We start from the raw sequence: 18,584 nt of genomic DNA on the forward strand, positions 1-18,584 counted from the left end.
CGTTGCACGTGTTAACGTTGTCTGTGAAGGGCTCCCTGTTTAAACACGGCTGCCAGTCGTGAACTGGGCCCTTCGTTGCACAGCATTATGATTTTTTTATAAGGGAAACAAAATTACAAAAGAAAACCCTTGGACATTGATTCGATAGGAACGGCCTACTCGGAATCACTGTCCGAATAGTAATTATGTGGTGGTGTAGGAGCATTTCTGCTTCTCTCCATTCACAGTCCGTCTCGTTTTCACAACGCTGTCGTTTCCTCTCACGATCTCTTCTCAACCTTTCTCCAATCTCGCAGGTTGCTTTGTGGCAATCCAAAGAGTAAGGCAATATACACGGAGCAATGGTTATAAAAGGGGGACACATAGGGATCACTTCACTGACATGTGAGCAAGCCACGGTACAACTGTGAGACGCGCAGCACTTGCAGGCTACAACGTAACAATAATAATTTCCGGAATGTGCTGTTACGTTGTCATTCATTTTACCCACTGTCTTTCTTTCATTCATATGTTATGTAGGCACGCACCTTTTATCTTCGGCAATCTCATTCCCTAACCAGGCCTCAGGAGCTAACCAGCGTAACACTGTCCACCATCCCTTTCGTTATTCCGGCACATTGTTGACATCTGTGAGTAACAACAACGTACTAAACTGGAAGGTGGTCTACGCATGCGTGGAATTCATGGACAAACAAAGATCAAGATCCAAATGAAGCCTATATATAAAGATTAGTCAATTTAAAACACAACAATTTGTTTAGTTTGAATGTCTGTGTTTTGAGGTGTGACTGGAGTACTATAGTCTTCAGTAGTATAAGCCTGGAGGAGATTCTTAATGCAATGCCTATGTTTTAGCTGTCTCTCTACTGCCATCTAGTGCTTCTTCTTCTAATTCATTCGCGGACAAACAAAGATCAAGATCCAAATGAAGATTATATATAGAGATGCAAGAATTTTAGTTATAAATTAATTATCATCTGAATTCGGTGCATATACACTGATGAAATTTAAATGTAGCTTCATTAAGTTTCTCCAACACCACATTTAGGATCCTTCTTGGTCTGTTATCTCAATGGCTGCAAAGGAGATTGCTCCGAGGATCACAAATCCCACACTTCTTATGTGTTCTTGTTTTCCAGCTATTTTATTTTAAGCTCATAAATAAGATACTTAACTTTCCCAGTTAATTACTTTAATATACAATCAGTGCTATATGTTTTTTTTACAATTCATCTTAATATCAAGTTAAAGAATAAAACTACAAAACCTAAGTAATATGAAAATGAAGATATATGACAAAAGCTTTCAAGTCTACAGCAGCAAGTTGGTATTTTACTTTGAAATATGATCACACTATACAGAAGGGACAAATAAAACTCTTATATAAAAGGCCAGGAATTTAAAATGAACTGTTAAAAAAAAATGCATGTTCAATCTAGATTTAAATGTCGAGACAGACTGAGTCACACAAACAGATCTAGAAAGAGAGCTAAAGTTCAGAAGGCACACAGCTGAATGACCATTAGGCAAAAGTTGTAAAAATAGATGTTGGAATGGTAACGAGGTCAGCACTAGACAGATCAATGAACTCTAATGAAAAGAGCTTTAAAAACACATTAATAACTATTACATTAAGAGCTGAAACAAAAGTTCCGTAACATTAAAACTAGGTGAAATAGTACAAGGAGGAATGTCTGCTGGGTTGTAATTTTATGGGTTTTACAACAGAAAATTTTTTTTTTTGTTGTTGTTACAAAAGATGTCAGTTACACTTCTTTGTAAAGATTTACAGATTTTGGTCAAAAATGTTTATTTATGAAGGAAGCTCATCAACACATCATATATTTTATGTAATGTGTCAGTACTATAATAACATTATTTTGTTCCCTAACCCATTATCTCAATTAACAATACAGATTAAAAAAGAAGAAATCAACTTGGCCGCGGTGGGCTGGCACCCTGCCCGGGGTTTGTTTCCTGCCTTGCGCCCTGTGTTGGCTGGGATTGGCTCCAGGAGACCCCCGTGTCCCTGTAGTTAGGATATAGTGGGTTGGATAATGGTATGGTGGATGGAAATCAACTTGGATTCCACTATACTGAGGAAAAAAAAAAAAATCAGCCGTTACTATATTATTTGACTAGTAGAGTTGGACTCACTCAAAAATGGTTTATCCTGTATTTAATAAACTGTGCACATATAATCTAAAAAGGCAAAGCAAACTGTGATTATGAAGAGTTTAAGATGGAATTGGGAATATCTTTCTAAAGAATGTAGACAAAACCTACAATGATTATCCTCACAGATAAAACTATGGTCAGTAAATATAAATCTGCAATGTACTGTACACCAAGAATGCTAGAGATTAAATAATTTTACATCCATAAGGTGAACAAATAATAGTTCTTGCTTACAAGAACAACATTATTGCAGGAATCCAAAGTCACTGCATTATAGTTGCACACACTTGAACTGTTAAAAGCCAAGAAGCTGCTTTTTAATTGAGAAGATGTGAAATGGCATGCAGTTCAGATGGCAAAGACTTTTATAGATAATTACATGGTTAAAAGCTTTAAATCAGCACTACTCTGTGTAATGGTGTAGGTCAGCTCCATGCTCCCTCTTCCTTTCGGAAGCCACTTGAACCTGACACCGCTGAGTCATGACCAGGATGAGTTGAGCAAATGAAGACAAACAAATAAGGCAAGGGGATGGTGAAAAGTGCTCAGTGCTTTTATTAATATAAATCAACACAAAACAGTGTTCAAAAAGTGCAGTGCTCCTCTTATAATAATAGATAATCCATAAAAACAAAGTGCAAGTGGAGGTTAAAACGCAAATAAATAAATTAAATTAAGGTTAAAACTCAGGTAGGAAGCGGTCTTTTTATCCAGTTAGCCTCGGTGCTCAGTTAAAAATCTGACTCCTCTTTGGCTTGCCCTCGCTGGACCTTGCAGCCTGAGGAGAAGTTCCCCAGCAGGTGCAGCCCACCTTCCTTTTCTGGCCCGTGTCCCCGCTGCCAATCCTACACCATCTGTGAGAAGCCACTGAGCACTGCTCTGCGCCCACCGCTGTCTTTCCCGCCTCCACCCAGTGAAACTGCACTCTTATCCTTTCACTGCTGCTGACCTGTTGGCTCCTCCCAGCGGGAGCACACTCCAGAGTCTAGTGGTCACTCCTGCTTCTTAGACGTTCAACAGAAGTGGCTCCTGAGCGCCAAACACATGCTCCTTCCTGAGGCTCCTCTCCCATCTGCATGCTTTTTCTCATTACACCTGCTCACTTTCTCACGCTCCTACCTCTCTTCTTCCTTTTTTAACCTCCCTTATCCTTTTCCTGTCCTTTACATCCTTTGTTTTTCTCCTCTCTTGCACCCGTGCTTCCCTTCTTAAAACGAGGTCATGGCACAGCTGCAGCAATCCTGGCACCAATCAGGGTAATGGCCAATACTGCACCTGTGCACTAAGAACAGGGCCATTCGCTCTAGCATCACGCACAGGAACCGCTCTTGACATGCTACCATGACCCCCCCCCACCCCCAAAGATGTGAGTGCAGTGATTATTTAAAAGATGCCAATGAACCGCAGACCTCACTTTAAAACACTGACACTTATCACTGGATTGTAATTTTTTCTTGATAGGTAAAGGCATAGACGTTTGAAGGAACAGTAAATTAGTGATTACGATTAACATTTAAAATTTCCCTTTCACATGGCACAACAAAGAAACTGACATTCATGCATTTAAAAAGGATATAATTAAATAATTTTATTGTTGTAATGCAATTTCAGCAATTGTAAACTACTGTAAAGACAGGTCAGGTCAGGTCAGGTCAGATTGGGAAGCATGCACTGGTACAGGGTGTTGCTACACCCTCCACACGATGGAAACAGCTTGGGATCCTGGTTGGCAAATCTCCAGGCAGACATGCGGTCCAGTCTCACCCTCCAGAAATGACCCTCTATCTGCCACAGCCAGGTGTTACGTGGGCGTTCCCTTGGCCTGGTCCAGCCATTTGGGTCCCCAACAATGAGGATCCTGCGAGACAGATTACCCTCAGGGAAGCATGCCACATGGCTGTAGTGCCATAACTGATACTCCCTCACAAGTAATGTGCCTCATTCGGGACTCCATGAACAACCGCTCATTCAACACAGAGACAGAGCACCAAAGGAGTCCAGTCTTCATCTCAGGTCACTGGATAGCATCCATGTCTTGCAACCATATAGCAAGACAGAAAGCACCAGGACTCTAAAGACTTGGACCTTTGTCCTTCTGCAAAGGTATCAGGAGTGCCACACACCATTTTCCAGTGACCTCACAAACCCCCCATGATCTCCCAATCCGTCTACTGACTTCATAGGAAGAGTCACTAGAGACATGAATGTCACAGCCAAAGTAAGTAAATCTCTCAACACTTTCTCCACAGACAGACACACTGCTGTTGGCTGTGCCTAACAGGTCATTAAAAGGCATGGATCTTGCTTTTTATCCAGGACACTTGCAAGCCCAGACACTCAGGGTCACTCGCAGTTAGGGCGGCTGATGATAACAGTCCTTATGGATAATCCTGCAGTTGTGACCCGCTGGGCTGGCTACTTTGAGCATCTATTTAAAGCTCATCCTGCAGCTAGGATGTTGGATATCTCTGGGTCCATGGGTCTTGAGGCTGATCCTCCAATTAGCTGTGAACTACCCAATCTCACTGATATTGCACAGGTGGTGAACCAGCTGAGGGTAGGGAAGGCTGCAGGGATCTGTGGTATCCGGGGTGAGTTTATCCAGACTGGTGGTAAGGCTGACCTCCTGGCATTACAAGCAATCTTTGATTCCATTTGGGAGACTGGCGTCATCCCAACGGATTGTAAAATGGGATTTGTCGTCCCTATCTGGAAAGAGAAGGGTGATCGCCTGGATTGCAGCAACTATAGGGGGATAACATTGCTGTCGGTGCCGGGTAATGTCCTTGCTAAGGTCGACCTCAATAAGGTCGTGATCACTTGCTCACCTACCAGCGACTGGAGAAGTCTGGTTTTACACCTAAGAAGTCTACCATCAACTGCATCCTGGCACTGAGGGTTCTCATGTGAGCTTCTTTGCAGCCTTTGTCAATTATTGTAAAGTGTTCGACTCAGTTGTTCGAGCTGCCCTGTGGGACATTCTGAGATTTCGCAGGATACCCTCAAGGTTTCCAGAAATCATGGCCAGCCTGTACACTGGTACTGTGACTGCTGTGCAGAGTGGAGGCAGAACCTTTAAGTTTTTCTAAGTTGATTCTGGAGTTCGTCTGGGATATGTTCTTGCTCCTACTCTGTTCAATGCTTGCATGGATTGAGTGTTGGGCAAGGTCGTGGGGATATCTGCTGGTGAAGAAATATTCACTGATCTTGACTTTCCAGACGATGCGGAGATCTTTGCCGAGTCAATGGAGGCTCTGATCCGGGCTCTAGAAAGACGGGCTCCAGAATTAATTTTTTTTGCTACAACAGACTCACTGACAACCCAGTTTTACACTGCAGCCCCATGAATCTTTTTATACAAAACCCACTGCCTTTAGTCACTCCTAGATATTCTAACAAAGGTGATATACCTTGTAAGATGAAAAAGATGGCTGAATGATACTTTTAGTGATTTGCACCTGCATATTGTATCTTGAATGATATTATGCCTTGTATAAAAAAATGCTTTTTTTTTAATTAACACATTGGCAGAAGGAAGAGGCACAACAGTATTCCAAAATATTTGGAAGGGGAACGTCCAGCCTATTTTTTGATATTTTTAGTATATATTGCAACTCATTCAAATAATGCTATTAATCAGGCTGATCTCAGATAATGATGACCTGACCTACTGTGAAGAGGTGCAGTGCCAAACAGAATGGGGCACAGTTAATAACTTGTTTCTCAATAAAAAGGACTCAGTCAATTTCAGGAGGCACAGGAATTGGCCTGGTGCCACTCACCTTAAACAGAGAGAAAGTAGAAAGAGTCCTTTCCTGTAAACTATCAGGAACTTATCTCACGGAGGATATCTCGTGGATGACCAATACTATATCACAGGTCAAAAATGCACAATAGTAAATTTATTCTTCCAGAACATTAAAGAAATTTAATATGTAAGGGCAGCTGCTGATGTCCTATCAATGGTTCATAAAGAGTGCCCTCACTTATTCTGTGACGGAGTGGAACTCCAGTTGCAATGCGACAGATAAAAAGGGCCCCATAAACACTGCAAAAAAAGTTCAGAGGAAACCCAGCTTCCTACAGTGGAAGTTATCTACCATTCCTGTTGTCTCCACAGGACTACTAATATAGCTAAAGACTTGCCCCAGTTACCAACTGTTCACCCCGTTGCCTTCCAGCAGGCATTACAGGATTCTGTACACCTGCACCTCCAGCCTCAAAGATAGTTTTCACCAAAGGGCTATTACTGAACTAAATTCAGCACTAAACAAGAAGGATTCATCAGGACGTCCTCACTCCGAGTACAGCCGTCTTCATTTATTTAATAATTTACTCTTTATGTGGACTGTTTTAATAAACAGGCCATGTTTGTGTTTATACTTATATTTATTTTAATGCTGTTTGAACTTTATACTATTCTATTTACCGTATATACTTAGCACAGGCTATGTAATGTTTATACTTCAGGTTATACTTGTTAGTACAGTACACCCACAAAATTCGCGGGGGTTAAATTCCTAAAGCACCTGCGAATTGTGAAAAACAGTAATGCCTTTTAAATGCCTATTTTTATAGTTTAAACCCTAAATACAGTATGCCCCCAAAGCACTTTAATTTCGTAGCAAACTCAGCTTAATACATTACCTAAAAAAAGTACCTTAATACATTACCTAAAAACAGAATGTAAAGGTAGACCCGTATACTGTACAGCAGTGGTCCCCAACCTTTTTGACAGCAAGGACCACTTTATTAGATGCAAATTTTTCCACGGACCGGTTTTTGGGTGTTGGTTGGAGGGGGCAGTTTTATACTCAATTTACATTACATTTCTAATATTATTAAAGTTATTAAGCAGTTCGCATACGTTTGCAATCTGAGATTTTTCTTCTTTTTTTGCATATAACAAAGACATATGCTTTACATTTGCCAATCCAAAAGATTGCACATCACAAACATTAACACTGCAATCTTTTTTTCGTGTCTGCCGTTTCTATAGGAGGGTGACAATGAGTTAAATTCCAATGGATGTTGACAAGCAATAAGCAAAAGGAATCAATGAAAACCACAGAAAACAAAAACAGCAAAAAAAAAAAAACAGTACGAGGAAAGTTCGAAGAAAGAGATTTTTTTAAAATGTTTCTGTTTGGGGATCGTTGTGCAAATGTGCACAACTGAGCTGCGACCACAGATCTAACTGCTCTGTGGATGATTCATTCAAGCATTTCAAGGTCACTTCATTGTAATGAAAGCATCTGTTGAATGTACTTCGTAGTAACGTGATTTCTATAGACTCGTGTCATATGGGGAAACTGTCGGGACCATAAAAATACTTTGTTGTAATAGTCTCTCACCTCGGTCTCTCTCCTCTCTCTGCGCCACTGCAAAGCCCCACCTGCCAAGCGTTCTGAAAAGTCTGAGTGAGTCGCCGTTGCCGGCAGTTCTCTCGCGGCCCGGCTGTCAGACGGCTGCGGACCGGTAGTGGGCCGCGGACCGGGGGTTGGGGACCCTTGCTGTACAGTACAGTAATCCCTCCTCCATCGCGGGGGTTGCGTTCCAGAGCCACCCGCGAAATAAGAAAATCCGCGAAGTAGAAACCATATGTTTATATGGTTATTTTTATATTGTCATGCTTGGGTCACAGATTTGCGCAGAAACACAGGAGGTTGTAGAGAGACAGGAACGTTATTCAAACACTGCAAACAAACATTTGTCTCTTTTTCAAAAGTTTAAACTGTGCTCCATGACAAGACAGAGATGACAGTTCCGTCTCACAATTAAAAGAATGCAAACATATCTTCCTCTTCAAAGGAGTGCGCGTCAGGAGCAGATCATGTCAGAGAGATAGAGAAAAGCAAACAAATCAATAGAGCTGTTTGGCTTTTAAGTATGCGAAGCACTGCGGCACAAAGCTGTTGAAGGCGGCAGCTCATACCCCCTCCGTCAGGAGCAGAGAGAGAGAGAGAGAGAGAGAGAGAGAGAGAGAAAGAGACAGAGAAAAACAAACAAGCAAGAATCAATACTTGCCCTTCGAGCTTTTAAGTATGCGAAGCACCGTGCAGCATGTCGCTTCAGGAAGCAGCTGCACAGAAGGTAGCAACGCGAAGATAATCTTTCAGCATTTTTAGACGAGCGTCCCTATCGTCTAGGTGTGCGAACAGCCCCCCTGCTCAATCCCCCTAGGTCAGGATCAGAGAAAGTCAGCGCAAGAGAGAGAGAGAGAGAGAGAGAAAAGTAAGTTGGGTAGCTTCTCAGCCATCTGCCAATAGCGTCCCTTGTATGAAATCAACTGGGCAAACCAACTGAGGAAGCATGCACCAGAAATTAAAAGACCCACTGTCCGCAGAAATCCGCGAACCAGCAAAAAATCCGCGATATATATTTAAATATGCTTACATATAAAATCCGTGGTGAAGAGAAGCCGCAAAAGGCGAAGCGCGATATAGCGAGGGATTACTGTACTCTACTGCTATGTCTCCCGCCGTGCTAGAATGTAAAATACTGATGTTACCGCTATACGTACTGTAATTCATGCAAGCGTGTTTCTTTGGTATGGGTTATAAGTAGAGTAAATACATAATAATTTAATTAAAATACAGTAAAATGTACGGGTACTCACCAAAGATGAATGATATTGATGATGATGATGATGAAGTAGCTGTGCAGTACGATGCAGAGGATTTAAAACTCCTCAGGTGGCGCCTGTTCCTCAGGAGCTTCAGGAGGAGTCGATCTTTGGACAGGTCTTCTTCTGGTGGGGTTTTGTGCTGGCTCTTCTTTATAGGTTTCAGGAACATTGTGATGGGAAGTTGCTGTCATTGTTTCTTCATGGTGGAGAGAAGCGTTTTATATGTCTGAATGGCAGCATCGATGCCATTATTAACTTTGAGAGCCCGAACCATATAGGGATCCCATGCTTCAATCATCCCTTGTAACTCCTTCGATGTCTGAATAATCTGGGACAGATGTTCCAATGTCAGGCCCTGCTCCTCCTCCTCTTGCACTGGATCTGTCTCTTCCTCCTCCTCTTCGCTGGCAGACTTTGTTAACTCCAACAAATCCTCGTCCATCAGGGGTTCAGAGTGGGCATTGATAAGGTTGTTCACCTCATCTTGAGTTATGTCGTCAAAACCTTCGCCACCCAGTATCTTTGCCAGTTTCATGGCTTTGTCGACAGCATCGTGCTGCATTTTTCAAGGTGATAAGCTCTTGTTGTCATGGACACACTCTGGCCACAGCTTCTTCCAGCAGGCGTTGAGGGTTTCCTTTTTCATCTCCTTAAGAGCAGCTTGGATGACTGACAGGCACGTCGCAATTGTAAAGTTATGCCAGTAACCCTTCAATGTAAAATTCTCATCCGTGTCCATTGCATCCACAAGGTATTGGAGAGAAATCTGAGTATAAAGAGCCTTGAAGGCATGGATTATGCCTTGATCCATAGGTTGGATGAGGGAGGTGGTGGTGGCAGGGAGGAACTCAGTCTGAACTCCCTCGTAATACAAATCCAAAGGCTGGCCGCCAGCATTATCCATAATAAGCAACACCTTGAAGTCCATGCCTAAGTCGTGGAGGTATTCTGTGGCTTGAGGGATGAAGCACTGGTGAAACCAGTTTTGAAACAAGGATTTTGGTAATCCAGGCTTTAGGGTTGTGCATCCAGAAGACGGGCACCAGGTTTTTATTTTTGTTTTTAAGGGCCCTAGGGTTTGCCAATTTGTAGATGAGGCCAGGTTTCATCATGTAACCAGCAGCATTGCCACACATAATAAGTGCCACTCTGTCCATTTTGTGCCTTAAACCCTGGAGCTTTGGCTTCGTCCTTCATGATGCAAGTTCTGGACGGCATCGTCTTCCAGAACAAGCCAGTCTCATCCATGTTAAAAACTTGTTCGGGCTTGTATCAGGGTACTTCTCCACGGCTTCTTTGTCAGCAGGCGCTGCCTCTCCATGTAGAGAAATGCTTTTAATATTAAATCGCTTCTGAAAACGATCAAACCATCCCTTACTGGCTTGAAAATCTTCAGGCTCCGGTGCTGTTGATGGTCCTGGCTGCGGTTCTTCGGTACCTTCTACATTGTCTCCTGTAACAAACTGCTGGTACAATTTCCAAGCTTTCTCACGGATGATGTTACCGTCCAAGGGGATGTTCTTCTTCCTGCAGTCGGTGATCCACAATGCCAAGGCAGATTCCATCCTGACGATATTTGTAGTCCTTATGGTCATTACCTTTTTGGCACTATCACAGAAACTTACTGATATGGTACTCCGGATCGCTGCCTTGTTTTTCTTTATGTAGCGTACGGTGCTTTCATTAATGCCATAGTGGCACGCTACTGCAGCATTACTTTTTAGTTCCTGGAGCAAATCCAGTAGTTCAACCATCTCCTCGAGTGTTTTAAACTTCTTCTGGCGCTTAGGCTCAGTGCCAGAAGCCTTAGAAGGTGCAGGGCGTTTCTGCAACATCTTGTGCATTTAAGAATAACAAAATGAATACAATAACAAAATGGAAAACATGAGGACACTCAGTTGGAGTCGCATCACAGGGCAGCAGTCAATCAGCAGCAAGGAGAAATGAATAACGTTCTCGGATTGGCTACTTTCACCATCCCAAACCACGTTTCCCTCAGCGGTTGCTTCCTTTCTCTCTACAGCACAGTATTGCCACGAAAAAAGGCATAAAAAATTGCGGAGGATATTTGCGCTTTCCGCTAACAATTAGTAGTTAGGTTCTAAGGAAAAATCCGCGAATGACTGAGTCCATGAACCCTGAACTGCGTCTTCGCAGTGGTCTAATATATTCAACAATTCACTATCCACACCAAAAAAAAAAAAAAACAAAGAGTTGCGCTACAACATTAGTTTTCTGATGTACATGACCTTCATTCATTACTTAAAACTAGAAAAACGTATGTAAAACTAGAACAATGCAAAGAAATAAAACATCATATTAATTATAAACTGAGAAGTGGCAGTCAGTCAGTATATCTTTCAGCTTGGTAAATAGAAAACTAGGAACAGGTGAAAAAATGACCTAATAGTCAGCAGAGGTGAGGTGAAGAATCTTGATTCTATCTTAGATTCTGCTCCTTCTTTTGATTCAAAATATTTAAAATGTCACTAGGCCTGCACTTTTTCCATGTAAAGAACATAGCTAAATTACATCCTTTGTTTTTAGTCATGCAGCTGCTGAGATCCTCGTACATGATTTTGTGACATCATGACTGGACTAATGCAATGCACTTCTTTTTCGAGCGTCTGGTTGTGCGTTGAATAGACTGTAGTACATGCAGAACTCAGTAGCAAGGGTTCTTGCCCATACTAAATCATGAAATTATATTGCTCCTATTCTTCAACAACTGCATTGGCTCCCTGTGCAATATCATATGCAGTATAAGTATACTGGTATTCATATCTCTTTACAGTTTGGCTCTTCTGTATCTCTTCAGCGCTGCTGTCCTCTGGCACATAACTGCTTTGTGCACCTCCTTCCAGGACGCACTGTATGGATGTCAGGACATTCAGTATAGCTGGTCCTAGACTATGTAATGCCTTGTTCTATCCTTGCAGACTCGCACTTCACTTCCAACTTTTAAGAAACCTTTAAGCAACCATTTTCAGAACTATAAGATGTTGATACAATTAGTGGAAACAATTCCACCATAACGAAGCACAAATAAGACAACAAATAAACAAAACTTTTCCACTGCAGCCTGCAGCAATAAAGGCTATGCATAGCATATTGATTAGCACAAGCAAGCAACAATTTCACTGTCCTCTGTACATGTAATAACAATGACCCAAAAAAAATGTTGTTAAATAGACTTCAATTGGGTATCAAACATTTTAATGCTGTTACATAAAGTAAATAAAAAGTTTGGTACAAGTCTGTGCCAACAACTCATAACATTATCTATATTTTATGCTTAAGTCAAAGAAAACATTTAGAAAAAAAATTATTGGCTTTGCACAAGACTTATGAAACATTTAGTTTGAACGTTCATTTAAATTTATTTTTGGTTATTTTTTTTCTAAAGTTCCATTGGGAAAAAATATTTTACATACTGTATATTCAAAAAGAACAACGGTTAAGGTTAATGCTCTGCTTATTATAATTGTACAGTATTTTGTTCTTGGAAATACAACCTTGTTTTTTGAAAGTTTTTGGTTCATTTATTTGATTATTTTAGTCAAATAAACAAATAGCTCCAAACATTTTGTTTACATAATACATAAGCAATTAAACTTCTTGTCCTAGTTTGCTAATAATCAACAATGTCAGGTAATAGTTAAATATCAGATCCACAACAGTGAGCAGGAATGACTGTTCTGTTCCATCTCTTCTGGTTCATTGTTTCTTACAATATAAAAATGTAGTTTTAACCTTTAAAAAGTTATAGATGGCCTTGCACTGGATTACATTAGTAATATCCTACAGCACTATAGTTATGTGCTGTTGTATCTAACTAAATAAACAAGCATGCAGTAAGCTGGGAATTGTAGCAGTAAGGTGGGGAAACATCTGAAGGTATAAATGATTTTTTTCTCTGTTATATACAGTAGTTCTCTTTCTCCAACACACTGTATTGCAGATGTGTACATTTTGATGTCCGAAGTTCAGTAGCAAGTAGTTGTGTTATGATGTAAAAATGGTGAATGGTGTAAACAAAAGAGAGAAAAACTAAGATTTTAGGAACATGCCATCCATCATCCATTACCATAGCTCAACATTTCAACAAATTTCAGGAATCTCAACACCACCTCTCCCCCATAAATCCATGACCACTGGTCTAGGCAAGCCCCCAGCTCTCTAGACAAAGAATCAGACACAAAAGAGCATGACAGCACAAAAATGCTTATGATAAAATTTTGGAACCAATCCAAGTTCAATGGATAGTCTCCTATCTTATTCAGGATATTAAAAAAAAGAACTATAAGATAAAATTGTAAGTACTTTGGCTAACTATCTACATACATACAAGACTATAAAGACTTAATTACCTAAAGTCTCAGGTAGAAAGTCAGCTTGTAAATAGCTTCACATACTCTACATTGCTACAGTTGGGAAGCCCTACTTCAGTCTGATACGGGCAACACAAGCCAATTCTATGTACTTACTCAAATAAAGTTCAGATACAGCATCCATGAGATAATTAACTGTCAAAATGCCCCAGTATGGGGCATGAAACAAAACTACATATTATACATATATATATATATATATATATATATATATATATATATATATATATATATATATATATATAGGTGCTGGTCATAAAATTAGAATATCATGACAAAGTTGATTTATTTCAGTAATTCCATTCAAAAAGTGAAACTTGTATATTAGATTCATTCATTACACACAGACTGATGTATTTCAAATGTCTATTTCTTTTAATGTTGATGATTATAACTGACAACTAATGAAAGTCCCAAATTCAGTATCTCGGAAAATTAGAATATTGTGAAAAAGTTCAATATTGAAGACACCTGGTGCCACACTCTAATCAGCTAATTAACTCAAAACACCTGCAAACCCTTTAAATGGTCTCTCAGTCTAGTTCTGTAGGCTACACAATCATGGGGAAGACTGCTGACTTGACAGTTGTCCAAAAGACGACCATTGACACCTTGCACAAGGAGGGCCATACACAAAAGGTCATTGCTAAAGAGGCTGGCTGTTCACAGAGCTCTGTGTCCAAGCACATTAATAGAGAGGCGAAGGGAAGGACAAGATGTGGTAGAAAAAAGTGGACAAGCAATAGGGATAACCGCACCCTGGAGAGGATTGTGAAACAAAACCCATTCAAAAATGTGGGGGAGATTCACAAAGAGTGGACTGCAGCTGGAGTCAGTGCTTCAAGACCCACCATGCACAGACATATGCAAGACATGGGTTTCAGCTGTCGCATTCCTTGTGTCAAGCCACTCTTGAACAAGAGACAGTGTCAGAAGCATCTCGCCTGGGCTAAAGACAAAAAGGACTGGACTGCTGCTTTCTGATGAAAGTAAATTTTGCATTTCCTTTGGAAATCAAGGTCCCAGAGTCTGGAGGAAGAGAGGAGAGGCACAGAATCCATGTTGCGTGAGGTCCAGTGTAAAGTTTCCACAGTCAGTGATGGTTTGGGGTGCCATGTCATCTGCTGGTGTTGGTCCATTGTGTTTTCTGAGGTCCAAGGTCAACGCAGCCGTCTACCAGGAAGTTTTAGAGCACTTCATGCTTCCTGCTGCTGACAAACTTTATGGAGATGCAGATTTCATTTTCCAACAGTACCTGGCACCTGCACACAGTGCCAAAGCTACCAGTACCTGGTTTAAGGACCATGGTATCTCTGTTCTTGATTGGCCAGCAAACTCGCCTGACCTTAACCCCATAGAAAATCTATGGGGTATTGTGAAGAGGAAGATGCAATATGCCAGACCCAACAATTCAGAAGAGCTGAAGGCGACTATCAGAGCAACCTGGGCTCTCATAACACCTGAGCAGTACCACAGACTGATCGACTCCATGCCACGCCGCATTGCTGCAGTAATCCAGGCCAAAGGAGCCCCAACTAAATATTGAGTGCTGTACATGCTCATAATTTTCATGTTCATACCTTTCAATTGGCCAACATTTCTAAAAATCCTTTTTTTGCATTGGTCTTAATTGATATTCTAATTTTCTGAGGTACTGAATTTGGGACTTTTATTAGTTGTCAGTTATAATCATCAACATTAAAAGAAATAAACATTTGAAATACATCAGTCTGTGTGTAATGAATGAATCTAATATACAAGTTTCACTTTTTGAATGGAATTACTGAAATAAATCAACTTTGTCATGATATTCTAATTTTATGACCAGCACCTGTATATATATATATATATATATACATATATATATATATAAAGAGAGAGAGAGAGACTATTAAATATATATATAAAGATTATTTTGCATTTTATTGGTAAACTGCTGAAACCATAAATACCGATTGGTTGAATAAAAACATACCTTTCCTGATTTCCTTTGTTACTACAAATTTATTACACTAAATGCTGTCCCGAGACAAATTACTACAGGTCTCCACATTTACTTATAGTAGAGTTAAACAATTTGCAGTATTTTTTTATTATTATGCAGTAAGGTGGGATAACATTCAGCAGTGTTGCCTCACAGCTCAAGACACCTACTATAGATTCAATTCATTCCCAAAGCCATGTCCAAGAACAATTTGCACATTCTGCCCATTTTTAGATGACATTTCCCAAATCATTACACAAACATCCATCCATTTTCCAACCCGCTGAATCCGAACACAGCCAACACAGGGCGCAAGGCAGGAACCAATCCCGGGCAGGGCGCCACGCAACAACCACACACTAGGGCCAATTTAGAATTGCCAATCCACCTAACCTGCATGTCTTTGGACTGTGTGAGGAAACAGGAACACCTGGAGGAAACCCACGCAGACACAGGGAGAACATGCAAACTCCATGCAGGGAGGACCCGGAAAGTGAACCCGGGTCTCCTTACTGCGAGGCAGCAGCGCTACCACTGCGCCGCCCATTACGCAAACATGCCCTATGGAAAAAGATTGCATTAAAAACATGGGTGGATATACATTATTTAACTGCTTCCATGCATATGCTGCTGGTATGTATATGAAGCATTTGGCCTACTTATTCAAACACTGGCCTTTTACCTGCTTCAGTGTGACAGTTAAAGGATACAATTCTAAACAGGTTGTAAATAGCTTAAGATGCAAACAAAACATCCTCTTTATGATGTAGATTTTTTTATCTGCAAAAAAAGCCTTAACATCAAGCCTAAATGAGCATTAACTATCCAACATGGCACATGATTTGAAACACGTGTGTAGAAGTGTTTTGAAAAAAGGTAGTGACTGGCTGTTTTACTTAGTACCAAAAAGTTTATTTTCCCGCTGTCATCCAATATTCTCATCCACTTTGAGCCAGATTTCTACATTCTTACTGGAGAATTTCTTTTTTGAGAAATACTTCACCTAAATTTCAAATTTGCTTTCATACTTTGAAAATTTTACAAAAAAGACACCCCATACGGAAAATGGATGTACCACCCAAGTATTGTACAGTGTAAGGTGCGCAGGGTTACTGCTTTCACTCCATCTTCTAACCCAAGCATTACGGCACAGGATGCGCAGTTTAGCCGCGGCTTCTGCTGCAGCTTCTGCTAACTTGGATGGGGTTAGAGAACTGGGCAGCGTTGTTTCCTCTACTCCCCATCATGAGGAAAGACAACTGTCGAAAGTACAAACAACAATACCGGAACTTTGCTTATTCTAAAATGCTTCCGAATTCACCGCTTATGACGTGCATACAATCACACACGAGTTTGTTAACTAAGCTTTATAAACCAAACTCTTTGCTATTATAGTTTACTGCCTCAACGGATGGATAGTGGCGTGCATTAGAACGGCTAAAGATACATTATTAGCTGCATATTATGCGAATAACCATCCGCAGGAGACGAACATTATTCAAATCAATAATGTCTTAACATTGCATTTCCGGTCCGCTTAAAATAAACGATTAGGGACACCTGCCCCGTATTATCACACACAAATTCCAAGCAGTACAGCAAGGAAGGCCACTTACTCCATATCAGGTATAAATAATTGTTCGCTCCGGTTTCGCGACTATTTTCGGGCTCCACCGTCTTCTGGTCTTTGCGATGTTTGTGAATGAAACGACTGGTAAAGGCGTCGAACATCTGCATTGCCGAGCTAGTGCCCCCCGAGCCATGTACCTCCTTCAACTCTGCCATAGCACCCGCACATTAAACTTCAAACTCAACTGGTGAAGAAACGTGAACTACAACCTTAACTTGTACGCTACTCGATGCAGTGTTCAAACGCAGCTTCCTGTTTGCTGCTTCACTTGTCTTGTGTGGTTTACCACTGTTCTAGCTGAGTCCATTTCCGGAGTGATAAAATTAAAGAAAAAAAAATGTATACGTATGAGTTAAAATGTTTGTTTCTTTCAGTTTTATATGGCCAGAATAAAATGTCCTGACAGGTAAAAATAAATGCACAGTTGTCTTCGTACTGCTGCAATTTGCAATCTATTTCAGAGTCCATCCATTGATTAACAAGTTACAATTTTATAAGAAGCCAGTACATTTGCACTATAAACGGGATACCCAAGCATTTGGTCATTTAATACGTTCACTTGTGCCCTAAATGCGGTATTTTTAAAGAACAAATTTCTTTTATAGTATGTACAGTAAGAATGCACACGTGAATACTAACATAAAATAGTGATGAAATTAAAACTTCACTCTAGGATAATCATTAAGGTTGTCCCCCCAATGTGACACTATCATGCAAACCCCCTCACCCAGAACAGAAAGGAGGCTAAGTTGTACAAAACAGCGAATGTATTAATTTAACACAAAATAGTAATTCATAAAAACAACACACAAAATACTAAATAAAATAGACAACACAACAAAACTCAAATGGGCTCAACTTTAAAAACTACTGATCTGTTTGTCAGATGAAGTGGCTTGTCCACTTGCATGCAAAGCAGCACCAACCACTCACTTCCTCTCTCCAATCCCGAAACCTCCAAACTGTAGCCTCTTTTCTTCTTTTCACCAATTAAGTATTTACCCAATTTACCTCCTGACTGTACACTCCATAAGTGTCTGGCTGTGAGGAAGCTTTACCCCCATTCCAGGATTACTTTCAGTGATGAAGAAACCCCAGTTTTGACTCCTCTGTCACCTTAGAAGTGCTACTTTTACAGTGCATTGCTCCTAATGTCTGTCCTCATAATAAGGCAATGTGGTTCATGCACAAGCAGTCTGGGACAGGCTCTGTCAGCTTTGACCCTTTTCTTTTAATGTATTAGTCTCTCCTTTTTTCTCAGGTTGGGCATTCATGCCAGAGAATATTCACCGATTCTGTCTAGTCTGCATCTCAACAGTACAGGTTAAAAAGCTTACCAGCCCAACCTCTTACCCAAGCCTCCTTTCTTGTCAGCATTTGCGCTCTCTCTCTCTCTGTCAGTTTTATTCCCATTCTCCTCCATGGCACTGTTCGTTTGGACCCTACCTTTGTCACCTGCGCTGTCCTAACTTTTGCTACGATTAAATTATCTGGCTACTAGATCACCTATAACAACAGCTTTAATATTACTTTATGGATATGCTAATCTGTATTTTGCAAGGGCAAAACATGAAGTTCATGTAGTGGTAATCTGCAAAGTTTCCTTTTGTCTAACGTGTGAATACTGAAAGTTGTAAGCAGGATATTTATATCAGTTGTTTAAGTGTATTGCCACATTTTACAGTGTAAAATTATTGGCTAATGTCAAGAAGAACATTTTAAATCAACTGTAAAGTCAAATGCCGCTTGTACATTTTAGTAAAACAGAAAATT

General features: G+C 40.6%; 1 protein-coding gene across 2 annotated transcripts in view; it reads right to left on the bottom strand.

Annotated features, from left to right (window-relative positions):
* The window catches only part of prkacba (protein kinase, cAMP-dependent, catalytic, beta a), a 143,300-nt gene that overhangs the window by 58,966 nt on the left and 65,750 nt on the right, over positions 1-18,584 (bottom strand). Inside the window, exon 1 of one of the 2 annotated variants that reach the window (XM_028811555.2) lies at positions 16,798-17,053. The exons of the other annotated variant lie outside the window; for it this stretch is intronic. Coding sequence (XP_028667388.1) covers positions 16,798-16,966 — 169 coding nt within the window. The 5' untranslated portion in view covers positions 16,967-17,053. Of the gene's footprint in view, positions 1-16,797; positions 17,054-18,584 lie in introns of those variants that run through there. 2 annotated transcript variants of the gene reach the window in all.

The sequence above is a fragment of the Erpetoichthys calabaricus genome, chromosome 10 (assembly GCF_900747795.2).
Source record: "Erpetoichthys calabaricus chromosome 10, fErpCal1.3, whole genome shotgun sequence".
In the NCBI taxonomy this organism is placed as follows: domain Eukaryota; kingdom Metazoa; phylum Chordata; class Cladistia; order Polypteriformes; family Polypteridae; genus Erpetoichthys; species Erpetoichthys calabaricus.